This window comes from Pelmatolapia mariae, linkage group LG13 (assembly GCF_036321145.2).
Source record: "Pelmatolapia mariae isolate MD_Pm_ZW linkage group LG13, Pm_UMD_F_2, whole genome shotgun sequence".
Taxonomy (NCBI): Eukaryota; Metazoa; Chordata; class Actinopteri; order Cichliformes; family Cichlidae; genus Pelmatolapia; species Pelmatolapia mariae.
Window position 1 is genome coordinate 23,968,399 of NC_086238.1, and position 21,484 is coordinate 23,989,882.

A 21,484-nucleotide genomic window follows, 5' to 3' on the forward strand; every position below is an offset into this window, starting at 1 on the left:
GATCACAGACCATATCTCAAAGCTTAGATAATCTCAAACTGGTTTCTTGAACAAGGCAGTGAGTTCACTGTACTCAAGTTGCTTCCACAGTCATGAGATTTCAATCCAATGGCACGCTGTTGGAATGTAATGGAATGGGAGATTTGCATGATGGCTCCAGAGCTGACAAATCTGAATGATGATGTCATGTCTACGTAGAGCTGGGCGATAGAACGATAACGATATGTATTGTGAAATAACTTTTTCTCGAAAGAAAAATTAAACTATTGCGATAGGCTGCATCTCTCTTGTCCTCTTAAAAAAAAAAGAACAGCCAATCCAAATTAAGTAGCGCAGAGCCGAACCAATCACAGCCGCAGCGTCACGTAACGTGACTTGTTACGTACAGCACAAGTTCCAAGCCGCACATGTGTATTTGTTTTTGCAGCCGGGCTGCCCAGGTAATGACGGAAATGAGTGTGCCGACTAGAGAAAAATCAACTGAGAGCGTGACCGAAGGTTACCGAAGGGAAAACAGATGCTGGTTCCAAAGCCGGAGAGATTGTCGAACGGAAGGGCCATAGAAGTTCCGTAGTGTGAAGGTATTTCGGCTATTTCAAGTCTGACAAAAAACAGAGTAGCGCGCACTGTAAATTGTGCCGAAAGCAAGTCTGGAAATACAATAAACCGGTGCATGCTCAATCTCTGACTGAAAGCGTTAATTCGTCATTCGGCTTTTGTCAGACTAAAGTAACTGTTTGAAAAGCTAAGCTTTACAACAAGGAGAGATTGAGAATTTCCTTTTAGTTCTCAGTTTATTTGATATTGACAAAAGTTAGTCAATTTTGTCTGTTCTTCTGTAAAACAAACTAAGATTTATTTTTAGAATTAATATTTTGTTTCTAAGTGGAATTGACAATTTAGTAGTTTGTTTTGTTTGTTCTATTTTGAAACTTTTTTTTTTTTTTTTTTTTTTTGTAAACCTGTCCCGTTTGGTTCTTTTGCCATCAGAATTATTGTCTAAAGGCGAAGAAAGATGCCCAACGGATTTACTTTACCAAATGGACCATCCCAGCCTTGCCGTAATGGTCCATTTGATTTACCTTTTATTGTTTATTTTATTTTATTTATTTATTTTTATTTTTTTACTTGCTAGATACGGGACAGGGGAAAAGAAAAGGGAGAAAGAAAGAGGGGGAAGAAAAAAAAAACAGCGAAGAAGAGGGACGGGGATAAAGGGCAAAAAACAAAAACCAACAAAATAAGCAGACAAAAAATACATATATCGATCACCTGGATCACCTGTTGGGAAAGAAAAAAGAAAACAAGCAGAAGAAAACGAGAGTAATAGAATAAACAACATCACAATGATATATGGGAATATAACGCTAAATACTTAATATTAAACATTATTGTGCAGCACGTAAGATCGACAGCGCACAGTGTGCTTTGAGGTAGGAGCCAAAAAGGGTGTAGTTTGTGTGTGTACACCTGTGAGCATGAGCGCGCTTGTATTTAAAAGGTTCCTTAATGTAATGATCTGCTAGGGGGTGTGGGGGGCCACAGTCCCATCCTCCAGGGCATGAAGCAGGTATGGAGGAGATCAATACTCCAGACATCCAGAGGCCCCCAGAACACAAGAGACCAAGGAAGACCAACAGAGGGGCAGCCGCGCCACTGTCCCAGAAAGAGCTGAGGAGAGTCCCAGATGAGGGGTCACTCAGCAGCCGCGGAGCAGAAGCCAGGGGGGGTTGCAGTGACGTGCCCGTGAGCTCCGCCGGCAGCCAGCTGTGCCTGAGTGACCGAGCCCCAGGCCGAGAGGCCGAGGGCACCCCACCCCCGAAGTGGCCCGAGCGAGCCCCAGGTTCCAGGCCCCGATAAGCAGCCACCAAGGAGTGAGCCGGTGTGTACCCGGACGCCCACCCCCGGACACAAAGAACCACCAACGCATCGATGTCTGAGGGCGTCTGCCACCGGCAGGGGAAGTGGTGGGGGGAGATAGGCCTCCAAACCTTGGAGGGCCTGAGATGTCCCCAGAGAGGTGGCGTCTGATACCCAACCTGACATATAGACACAGACATACAGGCACACTCAAATACAAACATCCATTCCCACCCTCATGCTCTCATAGGCAATTACTCCACACTCAACCAACGTGGAGACAGACATAAAGAGACGCTGTACACACAATCACACTCCCCAAGCGTACTCTAAGAACCGGGTCTAGGTACCCTTGCCCCTGGAGGGGGAAACTGCACCCAGACCCAGGTGGTGTTACCCTTTTCCCTGCAGTGGGGAGAAGCAGACTGCCCCGACTCCGCAGCAGCAGGGAGGCCCCACACACCAGACCCCAGTCGGACGGCCAACTCCTCCTCCTAGCCCCCCCGCTCCAGCAGGCCGCAGAGACCGGGGGTGTGAGAAGACTCCAAACCTCCCTCTACCCGCTCATATGTAGTGTTGATGTATATGTGTTCTAAGGTGCAATTAAAACCCAGGAGGGCATGGAGCTACCTGCCAGAGAGCAGCAGGTAAGCGCATAGCCCCTCCTGATAGCCCTCAATGTCTACGTGTATTTAAAATTGAGAGGTGGGCAACGACGCCAGGGGTGAGGTGTACACCCTGATGGTAATTTGGAGTCCGTGTTGTGAGCCCACCCCCAAGATCCTATATGTATGTGTTATGAGAGTGTGAGTAATGTGAATGTCTAAGTTGTGAGATAAAATTGAGGCAGAGGCAGCCAGAAGGGGACAGAGGGGGGGGGATGCCTCCTCTGCACCCTGGTGACACACCCCTACCCCAAGGCCCTGCATGTGTGGGTGATTGTGGTGGAGCGGGAAGAGGGAGGCAGCTGGAGATGGGGAGGGAAGAAAGGGAGGGGCAAGTGACCCCTCCCTGGGGCCAGCTCCCCCGCTGACCCCAGTAGGCACCCCCATGCTCTGCAACCCGCCAGGGAAAGGGGGCCCAGGCCCATCCGGACCAGGGCCCAGTGCAGCAGCGCCGCCCGGCCCCACAGAGCCCGGGACAGCCCACCTGACCCCACTACAGAGAAAACTGCACCCACCCCATCATCCACTCATCTTTCAGACTACACAAGACAATAGACGCCCAGGCTGAGATCTTCCTCCACCTCTCCTATATCTCCCCCTCCTGCAGAGAGAATTCCTGAGGAGAGGAAAGCTCCTGCAAGATGTGATAACCTCCCCCACCAGTTGAAGAGTCCCCCAGGTGGCTCGACGCACCGGTGGCGCCCTGCGCCAGGACTGGGCCCCCATATACCCACCCGCCCACAACCCCAGCAACACACCAACCAGGACCCGAGCCCCCGAGGCCCGGCCAGGGCCCCAGCCCAGAGACGGAGCGCTCCCAGAACCTCACGCCCGTCCCGGACCCACCCAGGGGCAGCCAGGCTACCAGGTCAGTAACCCACGTCCGTCAGCACAGACCCTCCCCTAGCCCCGCTGCACACAGCCACGAGGAAACCGTCACCTAAGAGCCAACAGAGCCCTTAATTGGCCATGACCGCTACCCCGGGTTGAGCCCCCCAAGGAAGATGCTCCTGGGGAACCCCCCGACGCCCTAAGCCTGTCCCTACCCCCACACCAATCACAACAGTGAAGGTGGGCCCAAACTATGACCCCCCACCCCCGCTAGGTGATGGAGCTGATCAAAGGAGCCCAGAGCAATTGATCTGATGTGGTGGCAGAGGCTGTATCAAGACTAATGTAATCTAATAGATAATTTCTATACTGGTTAGAATTAAGATTATTTTTATTTTTCCAGTTCATGAGGACTGTTTTCTTGGCTATGCATAGGGCAGTGAAAACCATGTGGGCTATATTCTTTTCTGAAGTGACATTATCTAAGCTGCCCAACAAACACACTAAAGGAGAAGTTGGAATGTTACATTTCAGACACTTCGATAAGTCTTCACATATCTCACGCCAAAACTTCTGAACTGGTGGACAGAACCAAAGAGCGTGGATATAATTGTCCGGTGAATTGGTTTGGCAGTGTGAGCAGTTGTTGGTAGACGTAAAGCCCATCTTGAACATCCGATGACCTGTATAGTGCACTCTATGTAGTATTTTGTATTGAATTAATTGAAGACTGGGATTTCTAATTAGATGAAAGGTTTTTAAGCAAATCTGAGACCAGAAATTTTGGTCTAAGTTAACTGATAAATCCGCTTCCCATTTTGCAATAGGAAGTGATATTGATTCATCTATTTTAGAAAGCATTCTGTATATTTTGGATAGTAATTTGGGGGTTTTAAGAGTAAGAAATTGAACCACACTTGGTGGTGTTTGTAGTTCAACTTGACCCGGTTTAAATTTCTTTTTTACTATGGATTTAATTTGTTGATATTCTAAAAATCTTTTCTTGTTGATCCCATATTGTGTAACTAGTCTGTCAAATGAAATAAATTCTGTTCCTTCTAGTATATGTTCTAAATATTTGATTCCTTTACCACTCCAATCTGAAAAGTTTATCATATTATTGTTTTGTAATATGTCAGGGTTGTTCCAGATAGGTGTACGTTTGCATGGGATTAATGAAGACTCTGTCAACTTCAGAAACTCCCACCATGCTGTCAGAGAGGAGCTAATGTTGACGCTTTTGAAGCATTCATGTCGTTGAATGTTTGAGCTGATAAATGGTAGATCTGAAATCTCTAGATTATTGCAAAGTGCTTGTTCTACATCTAGCCAAGGTTCATCTAAGAGGGTATGTTTTAGCCATCCTGAGATAAATTGGAGCCTGTTGGCTAAGAAGTAGTGCTGAAAGTTAGGTAGTTCTAATCCTCCTTTATCCTTGGTCTTTTGTAGTGTTTTTAAGCTTATACGTGGGGGCTTATTTTTCCAAAGGAATTTGGACATATATGAATCTAGAGATCTGAACCAATCTTGTGGCGGTTTAGTTGGGATCATTGAGAATAAATAATTTATTTTTGGTAAGACCATCATTTTTATAGCGGCAACCCTTCCCATGAGTGATATGGGTAGACATTTCCACCTAGCCAGATCGCCTTCTACTTTCTTTAAAAGTGGGATATAGTTTAATTTAGTTAGATCTGCAAGCTTGGGAGAAACATTAATACCTAAATATTTTATATTTCCCGATTGCAGTGGAGTAGAAGAGGAATTATGGAAGGAGCAATTAATCGGAAGGACTGTAGATTTTGACCAGTTAATTGAGTAATCTGATATTCTTGCAAAAGAGTTTATCAATTCAATCACCCCAGAGATATTGGTTTGTGAATTTTGGAGAAAGAGTAGCACATCATCCGCATAAAGGCTGATTTTATGTTCCACGTTCTTGCATTTTATGCCCTTAATTACTGAATTCTGTCTAATTGCTGCTGCTAGTGGTTCAATAAAAATTGCAAACAGTGAAGGGGAGAGTGGGCATCCCTGCCTGGTGCCCCTCAGGAGACAGAAGCTGGAGGATGTCTGGTCATTTGTTCTGACACAAGCTGTTGGGGAATTATATAATATTTTTAACCAGTTGATGAAAGAAGATCCAAAACCAAATTTGTGTAAAGTTGTAAATAGAAATTTCCAGTTAACTCTGTCAAACGCTTTTTCTGCATCTAAAGAAAATATTGTAGTTTCAAGGTTTTTACTGTATGAGTAGTCTATCAAATTAAGTAATCTACGTGTATTTGTTGATGAGTGCCTACCTTTTATGAAACCAGTTTGGTCAGGATGAATTAAGAGGGGGGTTATTTTCTCTAGTCTCTTCGAGAGAGCTTTGCAGATTATTTTAAGGTCTACATTTATAAGGGATATTGGACGATAGCTTGAGGGATATACAGGGTCTTTGCCTGGTTTTAGCAGGAGATTAATGTTTGCAGAATTCATATTTGATGGGAGTCTGCCATTTTCTTTGATTTCCAACAGCGTTCTGTAAAAAATTGGGGCTAAAATCGTCCAGAATTCTTTGTAGAATTCTGCAGGAAAGCCGTCTGGACCTGGAGCCTTATTATTGGGCATACTTATCAGGGCTTCCTGGAGTTCACCTGGTGTCAGTGGCGAATCCAATGCCATTGCTTGAGAGTCTAATAATTTTGGGAGAGTTATGTTGTCTAAAAACTGATCAATTTCCTTTTTAGATGGGTTTATTTGTGGTGAATACAACGTTTTATAGAAATCCCTGAAGATGTTGTTTATTTGTTTCGGGTCATATACTGTGTTCCCAGATGAGTCTTGAACAGCACATATAGTTGTTTTTTCTTTATTTATTTTTAGCTGGTTTGCTAGAAATTGACCGGATTTATTACCATGTTCATAATTTTGTAAGTGTAGTCTTTGTACTAAGAATTTTGTTTTTTTATCAATTATCTCATTTAATTCTAGTTTTGTTTTGCGTATTTTGTTCAATGTTTCCTGATCTTGGTCGGACGCATAGGCTTCTTCTAGTGATTTGATGGTTTTTTCTAATTCCTGAATATTTTTGTTTTCTTTTTTCTTTTTATGTGATGAGAAAGAAATTATTTTACCTCTCATCACAGCTTTCCCTGCTTCCCATAGAACAGAAGCTGATGTTCCGGGAGTGTCATTAAAGTCTAAATATGAAGTCCACTCTTTTTTTAAATATTTAATAAAGTCTTCATCTTTAAGCAGTGATGTATTAAATCTCCAGTTTTTACTAGGCGTAGTATTATTCTTATTATCTATTTTGAAACTTAAACGCTTTAGCGGCTGCCTTTTGTGTAGTTTGCAATATTTGCCTTTATTTATCTGAAAAAGTCTCATGTTCCTTAAGTACATCTACCCTGTTGAACTTATTATGGGAAATAAATATTTAAATCAAAACAAGCTGCTGATTATTTCACATTTTACTTGTGAGCAACAGCACATTTAAATCTTACAAATATAGTTATTTGGCTTATATCGTGATATATATCGTTATCGCCTGAAATGAAAAAAACATATCGTGATATGAAAAAATCTTATATCGCCCAGCTCTATGTCTACGTAGACCAAAAACTTTGAAGAATGTTTTCAAGCACAACGGGGTCCAGCCCAATACTTGCATTGTGCACCAGAGAGAGATAAACAGAATAAATTGGTTCTCTCATTTATGAAAACACTTGATGGTAACAATAAGTGTACAATCTTAACAGTACAGAGTGTTGTTGATAGCTGATTGGGACTTCATAATCGTCACACAGACTAATTATAGATTTTAAATAACATTTGCGGGAGGGGCTCAGAGTAGAGCCGCTGCTCCTCCACATCGAAAGGAGCCAGCTGAGGTGGTTCGGGCATATGACAAGGATGCCTCCTGGGCGCCTCCTGGGTGAGGTGTTCCGGGCATGTCCCACCAGGAGGAGGCCCCGGGGCAGACCCAGGACACGCTGGAGAGATTATACAGTGGCTTGCAAAAGTATTCGGCCCCCTTGAACTTTCCCACATTTTGTCACATTACAGCCAAAAACATGAATCAATTTTATTGGAATTCCACGTGAAAGACCAATACAAAGTGGTGTACACGTGAGAAGTGGAACGAAAATCATACATGATTCCAAACATTTTTTACAAATAAATAACTGAAAAGTGGGGTGTGCGTAATTATTCAGCCCCCTTTGGTCTGAGTGCAGTCAGTTGCCCATAGACATTGCCTGATGAGTGCTAATGACTAAATAGAGTGCACCTGTGTGTAATCTAATGTCAGTACAAATACAGCTGCTCTGTGATGGCCTCAGAGGTTGTCTAAGAGAATATTGGGAGCAACAACACCATGAAGTCCAAAGAACACACCAGACAGGTCAGGGATAAAGTTATTGAGAAATTTGAAGCAGGCTTAGGCTACAAAAAGATTTCCCAAGCCTTGAACATCCCACGGAGCACTGTTCAAGCGATCATTCCGAAATGGAAGGAGTATGGCACAACTGTAAACCTACCAAGGCAAGGCCGTCCACCTAAACTCACAGGCCGAACAAGGAGAGCGCCGATCAGAAATGCAGCCAAGAGGCCCATGGTGACTCTGGACGAGCTGCAGAGATCTACAGCTCAGGTGGGGGAATCTGTCCATAGGACAACTATTAGTCGTGCACTGCACAAAGTTGGCCTTTATGGAAGAGTGGCAAGAAGAAAGCCATTGTTAACAGAAAACCATAAGAAGTCCCGTTTGCAGTTTGCCACAAGCCATGTGGGGGACACAGCAAACATGTGGAAGAAGGTGCTCTGGTCAGATGAGACCAAAATGGAACTTTTTGGCCAAAATGCAAAACGCTATGTGTGGCGGAAAACTAACACTGCACATCACTCTGAACACACCATCCCCACTGTCAAATATGGTGGTGGCAGCATCATGCTCTGGGGGTGCTTCTCTTCTGCAGGGACAGGGAAGCTGGTCAGAGTTGATGGAAGGTGGATGGAGCCAAATACAGGGCAATCTTGGAAGAAAACCTCTTGGAGTCTGCAAAAGACTTGAGACTGGGGCGGAGGTTCACCTTCCAGCAGGACAACGACCCTAAACAACATTCCAACATTCCATTGTTGCCAGGGCAACAATGGAATGGTTTAAAACAAAACATATCCATGTGTTAGAATGGCCCAGTTAAAGTCCAGATCTAAATCCAATCGAGAATCTGTGGCAAGATCTGAAACCTGCTGTTCACAAACGCTGTCCATCTAATCTGACTGAGCTGGAGCTGTTTTGCGAAGAAGAATGGGCAAGGATTTCAGTCTGTAGATGTGCAAAGCTGGTAGAGACATACCCTAAAAGACTGGCAGCTGTAATTGCAGCAAAAGGTGGTTCTACAAAGTATTGACTCAGGGGGCTGAATAATTACGCACACCCCACTTTTCAGTTATTTATTTGTAAAAAATGTTTGGTATCATGTATGATTTTCGTTCCACTTCTCAAGTGTACACCACGTTGTATTGGTCTTTCACGTGGAATTCCAATAAAATTGATTCATGTTTGTGGCTGTAATGTGACAAAATGTGGGAAAGTTCAAGGGGGCCTAATACTTTTGGAAGCCACTGTATCTCTTGGCTGGCCTGGGAACACCTTGGTGTTCCCCCGGATAAGCTGGAGGAGGTGGCTGGGGAGAGGGAGGTCTGGGCTCCTCTGCTTAGGCTGCTGCCCCCACGACCCGGCCCCGGGTAAAGCGGATGAAGATTGATGGATGGAAATAACATTTGGTTTATATATTTTTCTGTGATGCAAAATAAATGTGGTGCCCAAATATATCTGAAAAAGAAAATTCTCTGGCTACCACATAGGTGTACTGAAATCTCTACTAACCCCAAGTGAATATGAATGTTAGATAGAACACACTTGTTATACAAAAAATGTTTGCATGAATAGGTAAATGTGGCATGTTATGTGCTAAGGTGGAGCAGAAAAGTGCTGTGTAAGAATCAGTCCATCTACCAGATTTTGCAGTGTCGCTGCAATTAAGTTCTCATTAATGACAGTGATCAGTAATATAAGGAAACTGAATTATGACAACACACAGTAGAATCATAAAATGATCTCTAATGATGAAAAGCATTTTACCTAAAAAGTAGAATTTGGAACCTATGTCAGCTGTGGTAGAGCAAGAGGCAGTGTACACCGTGTCTCGCAGAGCCAACACAAACAATTATTCACTCTCCCCCACACTACGGGCATGCAGGTCTTTAGACAGTGGGAGAAAGCTGCAATAGTTGGAGAGAACATGCAATGTCGACACATACCCAGGACTCGGGACCTTCTTGCTGTGAGGCAACAGTGCTAACCACCATACCACTCCCACAAACTGCCATAGTAGCAGAAACCCCTAAATAGTTTAAAATTACAGCTCAAAGTTAAGTTTTTTCAAGAAACTGGGTGCCACGGTTGCTATACTCTCTGAGTGAAACCATACTTCAGAACTGGTTTTGCTAACATGGAAGGAAATGATTCCTTCCTTTTAGCACATAAAAACACTTTGTGGTGGTAAATATGAGGATGTTGAAAAGATGGTGCAGAAACCTGCATCTGGAGAAGGCCTTTGTGGGGAAGGCGCAGACTCACTAGACAAGGGAATCTTCCAGTAGCCATTAGTTGAATCTAGTGTCGTTAAAATACGAGCAGTGCCTAACTGGTCCAAGAGCTCATCAACCCAGGGTGTCACGGCCAAAAACCAAAAGCCACCAGGTCAGTGGGCAACCTGAACAACAGCACAAGAGTCCATGGTCACCAAGCCGACGAGACATGCTGGCTGCTTGTCTCCTGAACCTCCAGCTGAGGCAGACAGTGGTATTGGGGCCACTGGTTGCTGGGCTTGACCTGTACGTCCAGCAGAAGTTGATGCAGGACCGGTATGGAGACCCCTGGCGAAACAGAGAGCTGAACAGGAGGCTGAGCTGGTAGCCGAGCTGAAGCCTGAGGGGAAACAGTCTGTTGGGACATAACTCCACACTCTGAGAGGGCAGGTGAAAAACAGTCCTTAGTGCCCACAGCTTTTAAACAAGTGCCAATAAAGTGAACAGGCTTAATGATCACAGATCCTGAGCAAGGAGTCTTTGAGTTCTCAGAGTCTGAGTAAACAGTCTTAGAATCTTTAAAGCCAGAGTTCATTTTCTCAGGCCTAATTGTGAGATAATTTGGTCACATGAACAACATTCACATTGCTGCTAGTGAAAACGTCTTGATGCATTCTCAATCATCCAGGAAAGTAAATCTCCAAAAAGTTGATTCTGTTCATCTGGACGTAGCGTTTTGTGGGAGAAACGTTTCGTCACTCATCCAAGTGACTTCTTCAGTCTCAGCTGACTGCAGGTTTCCCCAATCTTATAAACATTACATTTGCATAATGACTGAAACCAGCCCACTGAAGGAGACTGAAGAAGTCACTTGGATGAGTGACGAAACGTTTCTCCCACAAAACGCTACGTCCAGATGCTAGTGAAAACATTACTTAGGGATACATTTTCAGTTTCTAGGTCAGTACCACACAAAGTGTTATTCTTCATGTCACAGAAATCCAAAGTACACTGAACATTAGTCTTAGCCTCAGGAACATTGGCTTCATGGGGTGCAGCTAAGGGAGCAACACTTGAAACAGTCTTTGATTTCACTAAATCATTAACATGGTATACGATTTCCTTACATCGTCCCTCTCACACAGTTCTTTCACCCTTACCACATGACACTGACTGGGTTTCAGTCTTAAACAGAGTATGTTCGGCCACATGAATAACATTCACACTAGAGTTCCTGGGAACATCACTTAGCTGTTCATAATCAGTCTTGAACACATTTGCCACAGCACGAGTATCGACAAAATCATTGTGGATGACGGAGCAGTCCTTAGCACAAGTAACACACAGATGATAGTGAACATTTGCATTTACAATGTTTTGATTATGACTTTACACAAGAATCCGTTTCTTGTGTAAAGCCATACACAAGAAATGGCTGAACAGGAGATACTGAAAAATCAGGGGGATGGGATAAGCAGCAAATTCCGACACCTCAGTCAACACAGAACCATAAACCCATCTTTCTTCACCACAAGGCAGGAATGGTGGAATCTGGCACCTTCAGCTCCAACTTGTCTCTCTCCTTCACCAGGCTCAGAAGAAGTTCTCTTTCAAAACCTCTCTCAGTATCTCACCATGGAAAGTGGCCTGTCACGTGACCAGTGGAAGATTCCACTACCACCATGTCTATCCAAGACAAACCAATCAATTCAAGGACATGGGGCCCGATCCCATTATAATAGCCCCTGGCCCAACACCAAGCATTCTAGCTTTCTTGGTTTTTTTCTGAATTCTTCTTAAATGGCCTGTATTTGTTTAGCGGTTTACTAGTCCCTAAGGCGCCCCCCAAAGTGCTTTACACATTCAGTCAATCACCCATTCACACACACATTCTCACACTTCTTCTATTACTCTGTAATTATTTTCATCAGGGAAATATATTGTTTTAATAGCTGTTATTGCATTGCTGCAAGTAGCTTGTGGTTTTGTGTTTGTGACTATTGCCAGCTGTCAAAGATAACCTTTAGTAATAATGGCTAGTGGTTGGTTGTTTCCATGCTTTCTGCTCAGGTGTTTGTTCATGTTTTTCTTTTCCACATGCACCGTTTCAGATTCATGTTTATGCTCTAAAGTCACAGTTAATCATAGTTTGCTCCCAGTTTAGATTTTTAGTTAGTTTATCTCAGTGCGCTTTTGCCTTTGTTTTTTTCCGGCCTCCAATAATTTTTTTGTTAAATCGGATTCCTGCCTTCAGCATCTTAAATAAACTCAAGGTCTGCTGTTGAAGCCCCGTGACGTTTATCTTCCTTCTGGTCCTGATGCCCCTGAAATAACTGAATTGCTTTCAGCTGCCCTGCCAGCCTCTCTTGTACTGTCCCTTGGGCCTGCTGAACCAAACCCCCTCTGCAGCAGAGCTACAGACCACACCTCCCTCATGATTTTTTTTTGGGCTTGAAATTTAACATTTTTCTCAAAATAATCAATGACTTTTTTTTTTCATTTCTGTGGTCCTAATACTACTTTGGATTATCGTTATCAGTAAGGTCTTAAAAGCCATTATTATTATTATTATTATTATTATTATTATTATTATTTGGGGTTTTTTTCTCTGTTTTTTATTTCTTTTTCTGAAGAAAAGCATTTTTGTCACCCTTCAGCCGTAAAAACCTGATTGATAGGTGTGTCTACTAATGAGCTCAGGGGTAGCACTGGTAGGATACAGGAACCCTGTGACAGTTAATGTGTTTCATGAGGTTTGGCAAATTGAAGTGACTGTTGTTGTGATTTATCACAATATAAATAATACTGAATTGAATTGCATTCTGCGCCTAACCTGTCACTGTGTATTTAGCCTAAGGAAAAAGTAAGTCTATGTCAAAAATCAAATAACACATTGTGCCATATTGTGAAACATGCTAATTGCAATCACCCCACCTGCACAGTATTACCATCTTTCTGTGACTGTCTTGTGCAGGTACAAAATGATTAATGACCCTGCAGGCTGGCTGAATGTGGACAAGGACACAGGCCTTATTAAAGTGAGAAGACTCATGGACAGAGAAGCTCCTTTTGTCACAAACAATAGATACATCGCAAACATTGGTGCATATGATGATGGTAGGTGGGAGTTAAGACTGCTGCAAACTATTATCATCATTTGACTCCCATACACAATGACCACTGATATGATTTTATTAAATTACAAGTGTATGAATAATTACACTGGTCAACAAGAGTTTTGCTTCTGGGATTCCTTCACCTTTACTTCAGGAACTTTCACTTGCTGACTAAGAATCTGAAAACTGTTTTTGTCTAACACATCCTGGTTTATAGTATGATGTTCCAAGTACTGAACAACGAAGATGACTGGACAGAAACAGCAGCGCATTTCAGCATTTAGGAAATACGTTTTGTTTCAAGAAATATGTTCTGTCTTTAGAAAAGTGAAGCTAAAATTAGGTTTCTCCTGAAATCTGTGAACTCATACTTGACATTGAGTTCAAAAGGAAACTGAGGCCAACTAAATGATCAGCTTGTGAAGCATTCATGCAACCAATATCAGGGAAAATTGAGTATGATGGGTGAATACTGTTGGTTCTCACAAAAAGAGAGATGTGCAGTACAAGCACAAAAAGGTGCCTCAGACAGGTTTCAGCTGACTGACCTCATTTTATTTTGAGCTGAATTGAAAGAAATATATTTTAACACATCTGCGGTATTATCATCTAATTCGCTTTCATAATAAAGACATTAAAACAGTTTTCGTGAGAAATTATTAAAAATCAGTACTTTCTGTTGATTATACTATTTTGATATTCATAAGTATTAAAACGATGTGTATCTAAAAAAAAAAAAAACAGAGGCTCAAGCCTTTATTTGTTTGTGTTTAACAGCCAAATGTTAGTTATAAGAATCAGAAGCCCAGAGCAAAGTTTTTGAGCAATAATACAGATTTTATTTAAATACATTTTGGTCTCCTGATGTGTTTGTTCTGTGACCAGATGCAGTCCCAGCTACAGGAACTGGTACTCTGATCATTCTGCTGGAAGATGTCAATGACAATGCTCCATTTATTGAAGAGCGTGAAATCACGGTGTGTCTTATATAGCTCAAGAGTCGTTTTGTGTTGAACTTGTCTAATTGTGGTGCAGGATGGGTGTTTGTAAGATTTCCAACTACAGGATGGGATAAATTAAAAAGTAGAACCAAAGTCCCAAGTATACAGTCATCAGCATTAGGGTTGCAAAGGGGCGGAAAATTTCCGGTAAATTTCCGAAAAGTTTCCGGTAAATTTCCATGGTAAGTTAAGCTTGGGAATTTTGGAAATATTCCATATTGGAAACTTTCCATGGAAATAATGGGAATTATGGAAATTAATGGGAATTTAGGAGAACTAACTGGGAATATATTATTTCCAAGCATAAATATAAACAGAAATCATAAGAAAACCTCCATGCAAAATGTTTTCAACAGATATTTCAACAGATTTATTTGTAAGTACAGTAGAATAGAACACGTTTCAATAACTTGTTTCATGGATGAATAAAAACAGAAATGTTGAGTTCAATATTACCATCCCCTAACCCCGCTCATTCAAAAATGCCCCCTGTCCAAAAATCTCCACAAAGTCCCATTCAAAAGGTTAAATGAAAAATGCTACTTATCCTCCAAAACGTCCCATTAAACATGCAAATCTTCCTTCAAGCAATCCTCTTTTCTCATTTTTGCTCAGTCAATAGACTCTTCCTGGACCTCATCATCATCCAACAACATGTCCACTTCCTCAGCATCCAACTCTGAGTCTTCCTCTTCAGTGTAACTTTCCAGCCTTGTTGAGGATGGCTCTGTGTCAGGCTCAAAGAGCCGTAGGTTTGCCCGAATGCCGACCAGCTTTTCCACTCTCACATTTGTGAGCCTGTTGCGAACCTTTGTGTGGGTGTTCCCAAACAGTGACCAGTTGCGCTCGGAGGCGGCTGATGATGGTGGGATTTGGAGGAGGATGGAGGCTACAGGTGCAAGGGCCTCAGATTCACATAGTCCCTTCCACCAGGTGGCTGCAGATATGTGCTGGCATGACTGCCATATTCCATCCCCTTTCCAAAGGCCTTGCTTTGTTCGATACTTTGCCAAACTGCCTAGAACTTTGCCTTTATCGAGACCCAGGTGGTCAGACATGGCTGTAATGACCGCATAGGCACCGTTGATCTCTTCCCCAGAAAGTATGCCCTTGTCATATTTGGGGTCCAGCATGTATGCTGCTGCATGCACTGGCTTCATGCAGAACTCCCTCCGCTGTTCCAATGACTTGACCACAGCCGTTTCCTCTGCTTTCAGTAGTAGGGAAGTGGGCAGAATTGTCTGGATTTCTTCTTTGAGTTCTGCAAAAAGGCACTGGACATCTGACAAGATGGCACCATCCCCCTCTATCTTCGCTATTGCTGCTGCAATAGGTTTGAGGATTGTCTGACTGCTAGATACTCTTTCCCAGAACACATCATTCAAGATGACCTTCTTGATGTCACTGTCGATGCCTACAGACTGGGATATGGCCATCTCTTGCAGAGACTCCTTTCCCTCCAGAAGGCTGTCAAACATGATAACATCACCACCCCATCACGTTATGCTTGGAAGCTTCAGTGTAGTACTCTTGTTTTTTTCCTTTTGCTTTGACAGAAATGTAGCGGAAGTTACTTGTTTGGCTTTAACATATTTCATAACTTGCTTCGCTCTCTTATTCAGAGTGTCCATTGTTTTTAGTGCCATTATGTCTTTTAGGAGAAGATTTAGTGTATGGGCAGCACAGCCAATAGTAGTTATATGAGGGTAGGTCTCCTCCACATGTGCCCAGGCAACCTTCATGTTGGCTGCGTTGTCAGTGACCAGTGCAAAAACCTTATCTGGTCCAAGGTCATTGATGATCACTTTTAGCTCATCTGCAATGTATTGGCCTGTGTGTCTGTTTTCCTTTGTGTCTACACTCTTGTAGAACACAGACTGAGGAGTGGTGATTATGTAGTTAATAATTCCTTGTCCCCTGATATTGGACCATCCATCAGAGATGACTGAAATACAGTCAGCTTGGTCAATGGTCTGTTTCACCTTTGCTTGAACTCGACTGAACTCTTCAACCAGTAGATGAGTAGACAATGCATGTCTGGTTGGGGGAATGTATGCTGGTCGGAGAACATTCAAAAATCTCTTCCAGTACACATTGGATGTCAGCATCAGGGGTGAGCCAGTTGCATAGATTGCACGAGTGAAACACTCATCTGCGTTTTTCTGGCTAGCGTCATCCATAAAATCAAAGAATCCTCTGATGCCAGAGGGACCAGGAGCTGATGAGTGGGTATCTGACTCTGATACAGCTGAAACAGATTCATTTTCCCCTTGAGTGGAACTCCTGGCTGCTGCATGTGTTGGGCCTTGAGGAATTTTTTTGCACTTTGCAATGTGCTGCTGCATTTTTGTGGCATTCTTCACGTACGTCTTATCACAATACTTACACATATATACAGATTTCCCTTGTACATTAGCTGGTGTAAAATGTCTCCACACATCAGATAGCGCACGTGGCATTTTTCTGCAAAATAAAACAAGAGTTTGTAAAAATGCTAATGCAATGCAAGAGATCGTAATAATACAATTGCAATATGATAATAAACAGATATAAATAGTAAGGCTAGCTAAACAACTGGAATGATCTTCAAAACAAAACAGCCAAATGAGGAAGCTAGCATCTTCTTTATGTTATACTAGCTATGGCTTATTTAGCATCTAACAGATGCTAGCATTTTATTTAGCATCTTATCAGATTGCTATCTACCAGATTAATACATTTTATGTGATATTCACAATTTAAACATTTAATGAATATATTTTCCCATAATATCATCAAAACTTACCTCACTTGTTAAGTCCACAGGCTCAAATGTGTGCCTTCAATACTCTGTCCTTCAGGCTCAAAAGTGTGGTCCATGTGTACATGTGATGGAGGCATGCACAGTGCCAGTAGGTGGTCTCAATAGCCATGCAGCAAGCATGTGCTCTGTACATGTGATTAAGGAATGGCATGGATATTCAAGTGTATTTGAATTGCATTTGTTTCTTTTTGTCAATATTATGCTAAAATATACTTTGCTCAACTTTATTTAAGTTCCCTAAGAAGAGCCAACCTTCAATTTTGAAAATTCCCAGTTTATTCCCATAAATTCCCGTTAATTCCCGTATATTCCCATGGAAAGTTTCCATCTTTGAAAATTCCGGGAATTTTGCAACCCTAATCAGCATGAAGAAAAGCTTCACTGTGACCTTGTGTTTCCTCAGGTGTGCAACAAGGATCCAGCTCCTCAGCTGCTGTCAGTAACAGATAAAGATGGACCAGAATTTGGACCTCCGTACTCGGTGTCTTTACAGGGCATGTCAAAGACCAACTGGACAGCTAAGATGAACGGCTCAAGTATGTACACTGTTGACATGTGACAAGCATAAAATGATGCTGTCCAATCAAATGGCCAGAATTTTAAATATTTTGGTACATAAATTTCACTGATATTTTATCAGCTGTGTTCTTTTGCGATAACAAAAATATTTCCTGTTGTGAACATCAGGGCTGCTTCCTTCCAAAGGCTAAAGTTTATCTCATACATGATTCAGTTTTCATCACTGAGATTAGAGTGATTGGTGCTTGTGTGAGGAGAGTGAGTACTGCCAGAAAAGAAACCCTAACACAACATACTTAAAAGAAGGATGATTGGCTTTATTGAGATGTCTCATTTTCAAAAATATGTAACAAAACAAATCCATCAACACAGAACTATAAAGGTACATTTCTGCTGTCTTGTTTATTTCAGGAACAGGGGTCATCTTAAATTTAGGCACTGAGCTGCCCAGTGGAGATTACAGTGTTATACTAAGAGTGGCAGACAAGCATGGCCTGGAGCAGGACAGCATCATCAAAGCTGAAGTTTGCCACTGCAAGGGCAAGGGAGCAAAGGCGACATGCACAGACCGTGCTATAGGTGGCAGCAACCTGCCCCTTATCCTCGGAATACTTGGAGCCATCCTGCTGCTTGGTGAGTTACACATTTGTAGTCTCAGGTCAGAGCATTTCTTTCCTTTCCCAGCCAGTTAGGTTTTGGTTGGTTACTGTGTGCTAAACTTTGCGCTCTGTGTTCAGCGCTGGTGCTGCTAATGCTGCTGTTTGCAAAACAGAGGAAAAAGGACAAAAAGAAGCCACTACTGCTAGATGATAGTGTCAGGGACAACATCTATTACTATGATGAAGAAGGAGGTGGAGAGGATGATCAGGTAAATGGACACATTTACACGATTACACATTTACACAAGTACAGAGTAATCAAAGCTGCACACGCAGGAGCAGAAAACCTTGGAAAATATGTCACTGTGTTTATTGGAGTACTGGAGAACTCTGCCATTGCCGTTCCCAAGCCTGGATGAAAAAGGACAGGTTGGGCGAAACGCCAAAAAGAAAAACAGAGAGTTTTAAAAGGCTGATTAAATTTGCTGTATTATTTCAGTGATTTGACCCAGACCTTTTAGTGATAGAAAAGTATGAGTACACAACAGGCCTAAAGCAGTGAGTGGATGAAGAGTGTGGATTGCAGATGTACAGCATAAAATATTCCATATAATAATGCATCATTAAATCACTTTCTATCAGGACTATGACTTGAGTGTTCTCCACCGTGGTCTGGACAACCGGCCTGAGGTGTTAAGAAGTAACGTGGTGCCAAACTTAATGTCTGCTCCTCAGTACCGGCCTCGGCCCACCAACCCAGAAGACATGAACAACTTCATTGAAGATGTGAGTGAGATTCTAAAGTACCTTGAAACTTATTCAAGCATGGTTACAAGATTTCACTTAAGTGGGCTCACCACCTGCAGGAGGTACCATAGGGGTTAGGTGAATTGTGCGTTGGATGGCTGTTATGTGTGCAAGCCCTGGCAGTCTGATCCCTGGCTGTTAAGACTGGCTCTGAGGACATGATGGAGTTGGTTGCATGGTAAGAAAGGAGCCTGAGCAAGCGCATGAATTTGAAAGTTTAATCTGGTTCACAACTTGGAACCAGTCTCCTGGAAAACAGCTAGCCTCTACTCTAGTCTGGAATTTCCCTTGGCAACATGGCAAGCAGTGACGGGTCCTGTTTCACCTTCCCACTGTCACCAGAGGCTTGTTCACAGGAGGTCATCTGATTATTGGGGTTTCTTTCTTTCTTGTAGGATTTTTACCTGATAATACCAAGTTTCTTGAGTACTACTGTTTTTGTTCTGATCATGAAATGCTGTACCAGCTCTTTATGCTCTAGAGTATTCCAGAATGCCTAAACAGCTTACATGTGCTTTGTCACACTTGGAGAAAGCATTTTGTGCCTTGTGGGCAGTTCTTTTCAAATGAAGGTTTTCTTGGGGGAACGATGGCTCAGGAGGTAGAAGGGGTTGTCTAAAAGTCATAATCATGGCTGGCTTCCTGGCTCCAGTCTGCATTGTCAAAGGATCCTTGGGAAAGACACTGGACCCTGATGTATCCACTGTGAGTGTGTGAATGCTAGACAAGGCACTTTAGTACAGATAAGGTTTGTATGAATGTTTTTGTGATTGGGTGAATAAAACTAGGTTTCCCCCTGGCGAGGTGTTCAAGGCATCTCCTACCAGGAGGACGCCCTGGGCACCAGAGAGAATAAGCTGGAGATGGTGGCTGGTGAGGGAAGTCTGGGCTTCTCTGCTAGCAGACGATAGAGGCATGGATGTGGATAGATGTGTATGTCAATTGTACGTTATGTCGGGGCTTTAATAACTTCCACATTCATTATTCTGTTATCTTAATCCATGCTATGTAAGGTAACCAAAACAAGCTGTGTAAAATTTCTAGAAAAGTTATCTTTGCTCCTCCCTCAGAACCTGAAGGCTGCAGACAATGACCCAACAGCACCCCCTTATGACTCCCAGATGGTATTTGACCACGAGGGAGGTGGTTCTGATGCAGGAAGTCTCTCCTCTTTGAACTCTTCAGGTAGTGGAGACCAGAACTATGACTGCCTCAGTGAGTGGGGCCCTCGCTTCAAGAAACTGGCCAACATGTACGGAGGAGGAGAAGATGATGATATGCTGTAATCATACCACATGGCATGGCCTCATGTTTCATTTGTGAAAGCAAGCCAGAAAGGGACTTTCAACTACACATTAGTGTTTTGTCTTATTTTTTATAGATATATATATATGCATTGTGGTTTGCCTTCTCACTGAAATGCCATTATCAGCTATCGGCCACTTTGACCTCTTTTATGAGCTCAACATTTATTACTTTTGTAAATATAATTTTTGGGTTAAATAAATGGAAACCCTATTTTTCTGATAATTCCTGTGACTCCTCTCGTCCATCACAGACAGTAATCTAACCTTTGATAAACAGATTAATGCTGTAATCAAGACCCGTTTCTTTCATCTCTGGCTACTTGCAAAAGTGAAGCAATTCCTCTGTTTTAGAGACTTTGAGAGAGCTATCCATGCTTTCATTTCATCTCACCTCAACTTTTGTAATAGTCTTTACTCAGGTGTCAGTCTGTCATCAGTTAGCTGCCTGCAGCTGGTCCAAAAAGCTGCAGCATGGTTACTAACTGGCACGACTAGACGGCATATCTCACATACTAGCATCCTTACACTGGCTGCCAGTTAGTTTTTGAATTGAGTTTAAGATTTTATTATTCGTTTTTAAGGCATTGCACGTGTTAGCACCCTCATACCTTTCTGATCTTTTAAACTGGTACACTCCTACAAGATCACTGAGGCCTGCAGATCAAATGCTCCTGGCTGTCCTGAGGTCCAGATTAAAGCACAGAGGCGACCGGGCCCATATGGAAAAGAAATAGTAAAAACTTATATGATTTATTCATGAAAGTGGCCACTTTCATGAGTAAATCATATAAGGCTTACATGATTTACTCATGAAAGTGGCCACTTTCATGAGTAAATCATATAAGGCTTACATGATTTACTCATGAAAGTGGCCACTTTCTCATTACTTTCATATATTGTTTTAGTAAGTATCCAAAACATACAAGTTTCATTATATAATTTTTCAAGGGATCTTATATCTGTTTTCACTCTTGTATGCTTTTCATACAAGTTTCACACAAGACAGATACAAACTTTATAAGATTTATATATATCTTTTCCATATGGGGGCCTTTGCTGTGACTGCTCCTAAATTGTGTAACAAAGTGCCCCTTCACATCAGGGCCTCCTCAACATTAGACACTTTAAAAACGCATCTGAAAACCCACTTTTATTCCTTGGTTTTTAAATCAGAAAGATTTTGTACTACTTTTGTCTTATTTCTTACTCAAATCTTCTCATTTCATGCTTCTTTTTCTTATTTTTTTTGTCGTGTATTCATAGAGATAAAAATCTTCTTTGATTATCTTAAATGTTGTTCAACAGTTGTTGTTTTAAATGTGCTATACAAATAAATTTGACTTTAACTTTAATACGACTGGATTTGTGTGGTCTCTAATTTCATGTGAGTA

At 42.3% G+C, this 21,484-nt stretch overlaps 1 protein-coding gene across 1 annotated transcript in view; it reads left to right on the top strand.

Annotated features, from left to right (window-relative positions):
- The window catches only part of LOC134640181 (B-cadherin-like), a 39,233-nt gene extending 19,161 nt beyond the window's left edge, over positions 1-20,072 (top strand). The window contains exons 12-18 of the mRNA XM_063491811.1: positions 12,916-13,058; positions 13,943-14,034; positions 17,265-17,397; positions 17,792-18,013; positions 18,118-18,248; positions 18,622-18,765; positions 19,857-20,072. Of these exons, the coding sequence (XP_063347881.1) occupies positions 12,916-13,058; positions 13,943-14,034; positions 17,265-17,397; positions 17,792-18,013; positions 18,118-18,248; positions 18,622-18,765; positions 19,857-20,072 (1,081 nt within the window). The remainder of the gene's footprint in view (positions 1-12,915; positions 13,059-13,942; positions 14,035-17,264; positions 17,398-17,791; positions 18,014-18,117; positions 18,249-18,621; positions 18,766-19,856) is intronic.
- The last annotated feature ends 1,412 nt before the right edge of the window (positions 20,073-21,484 follow it).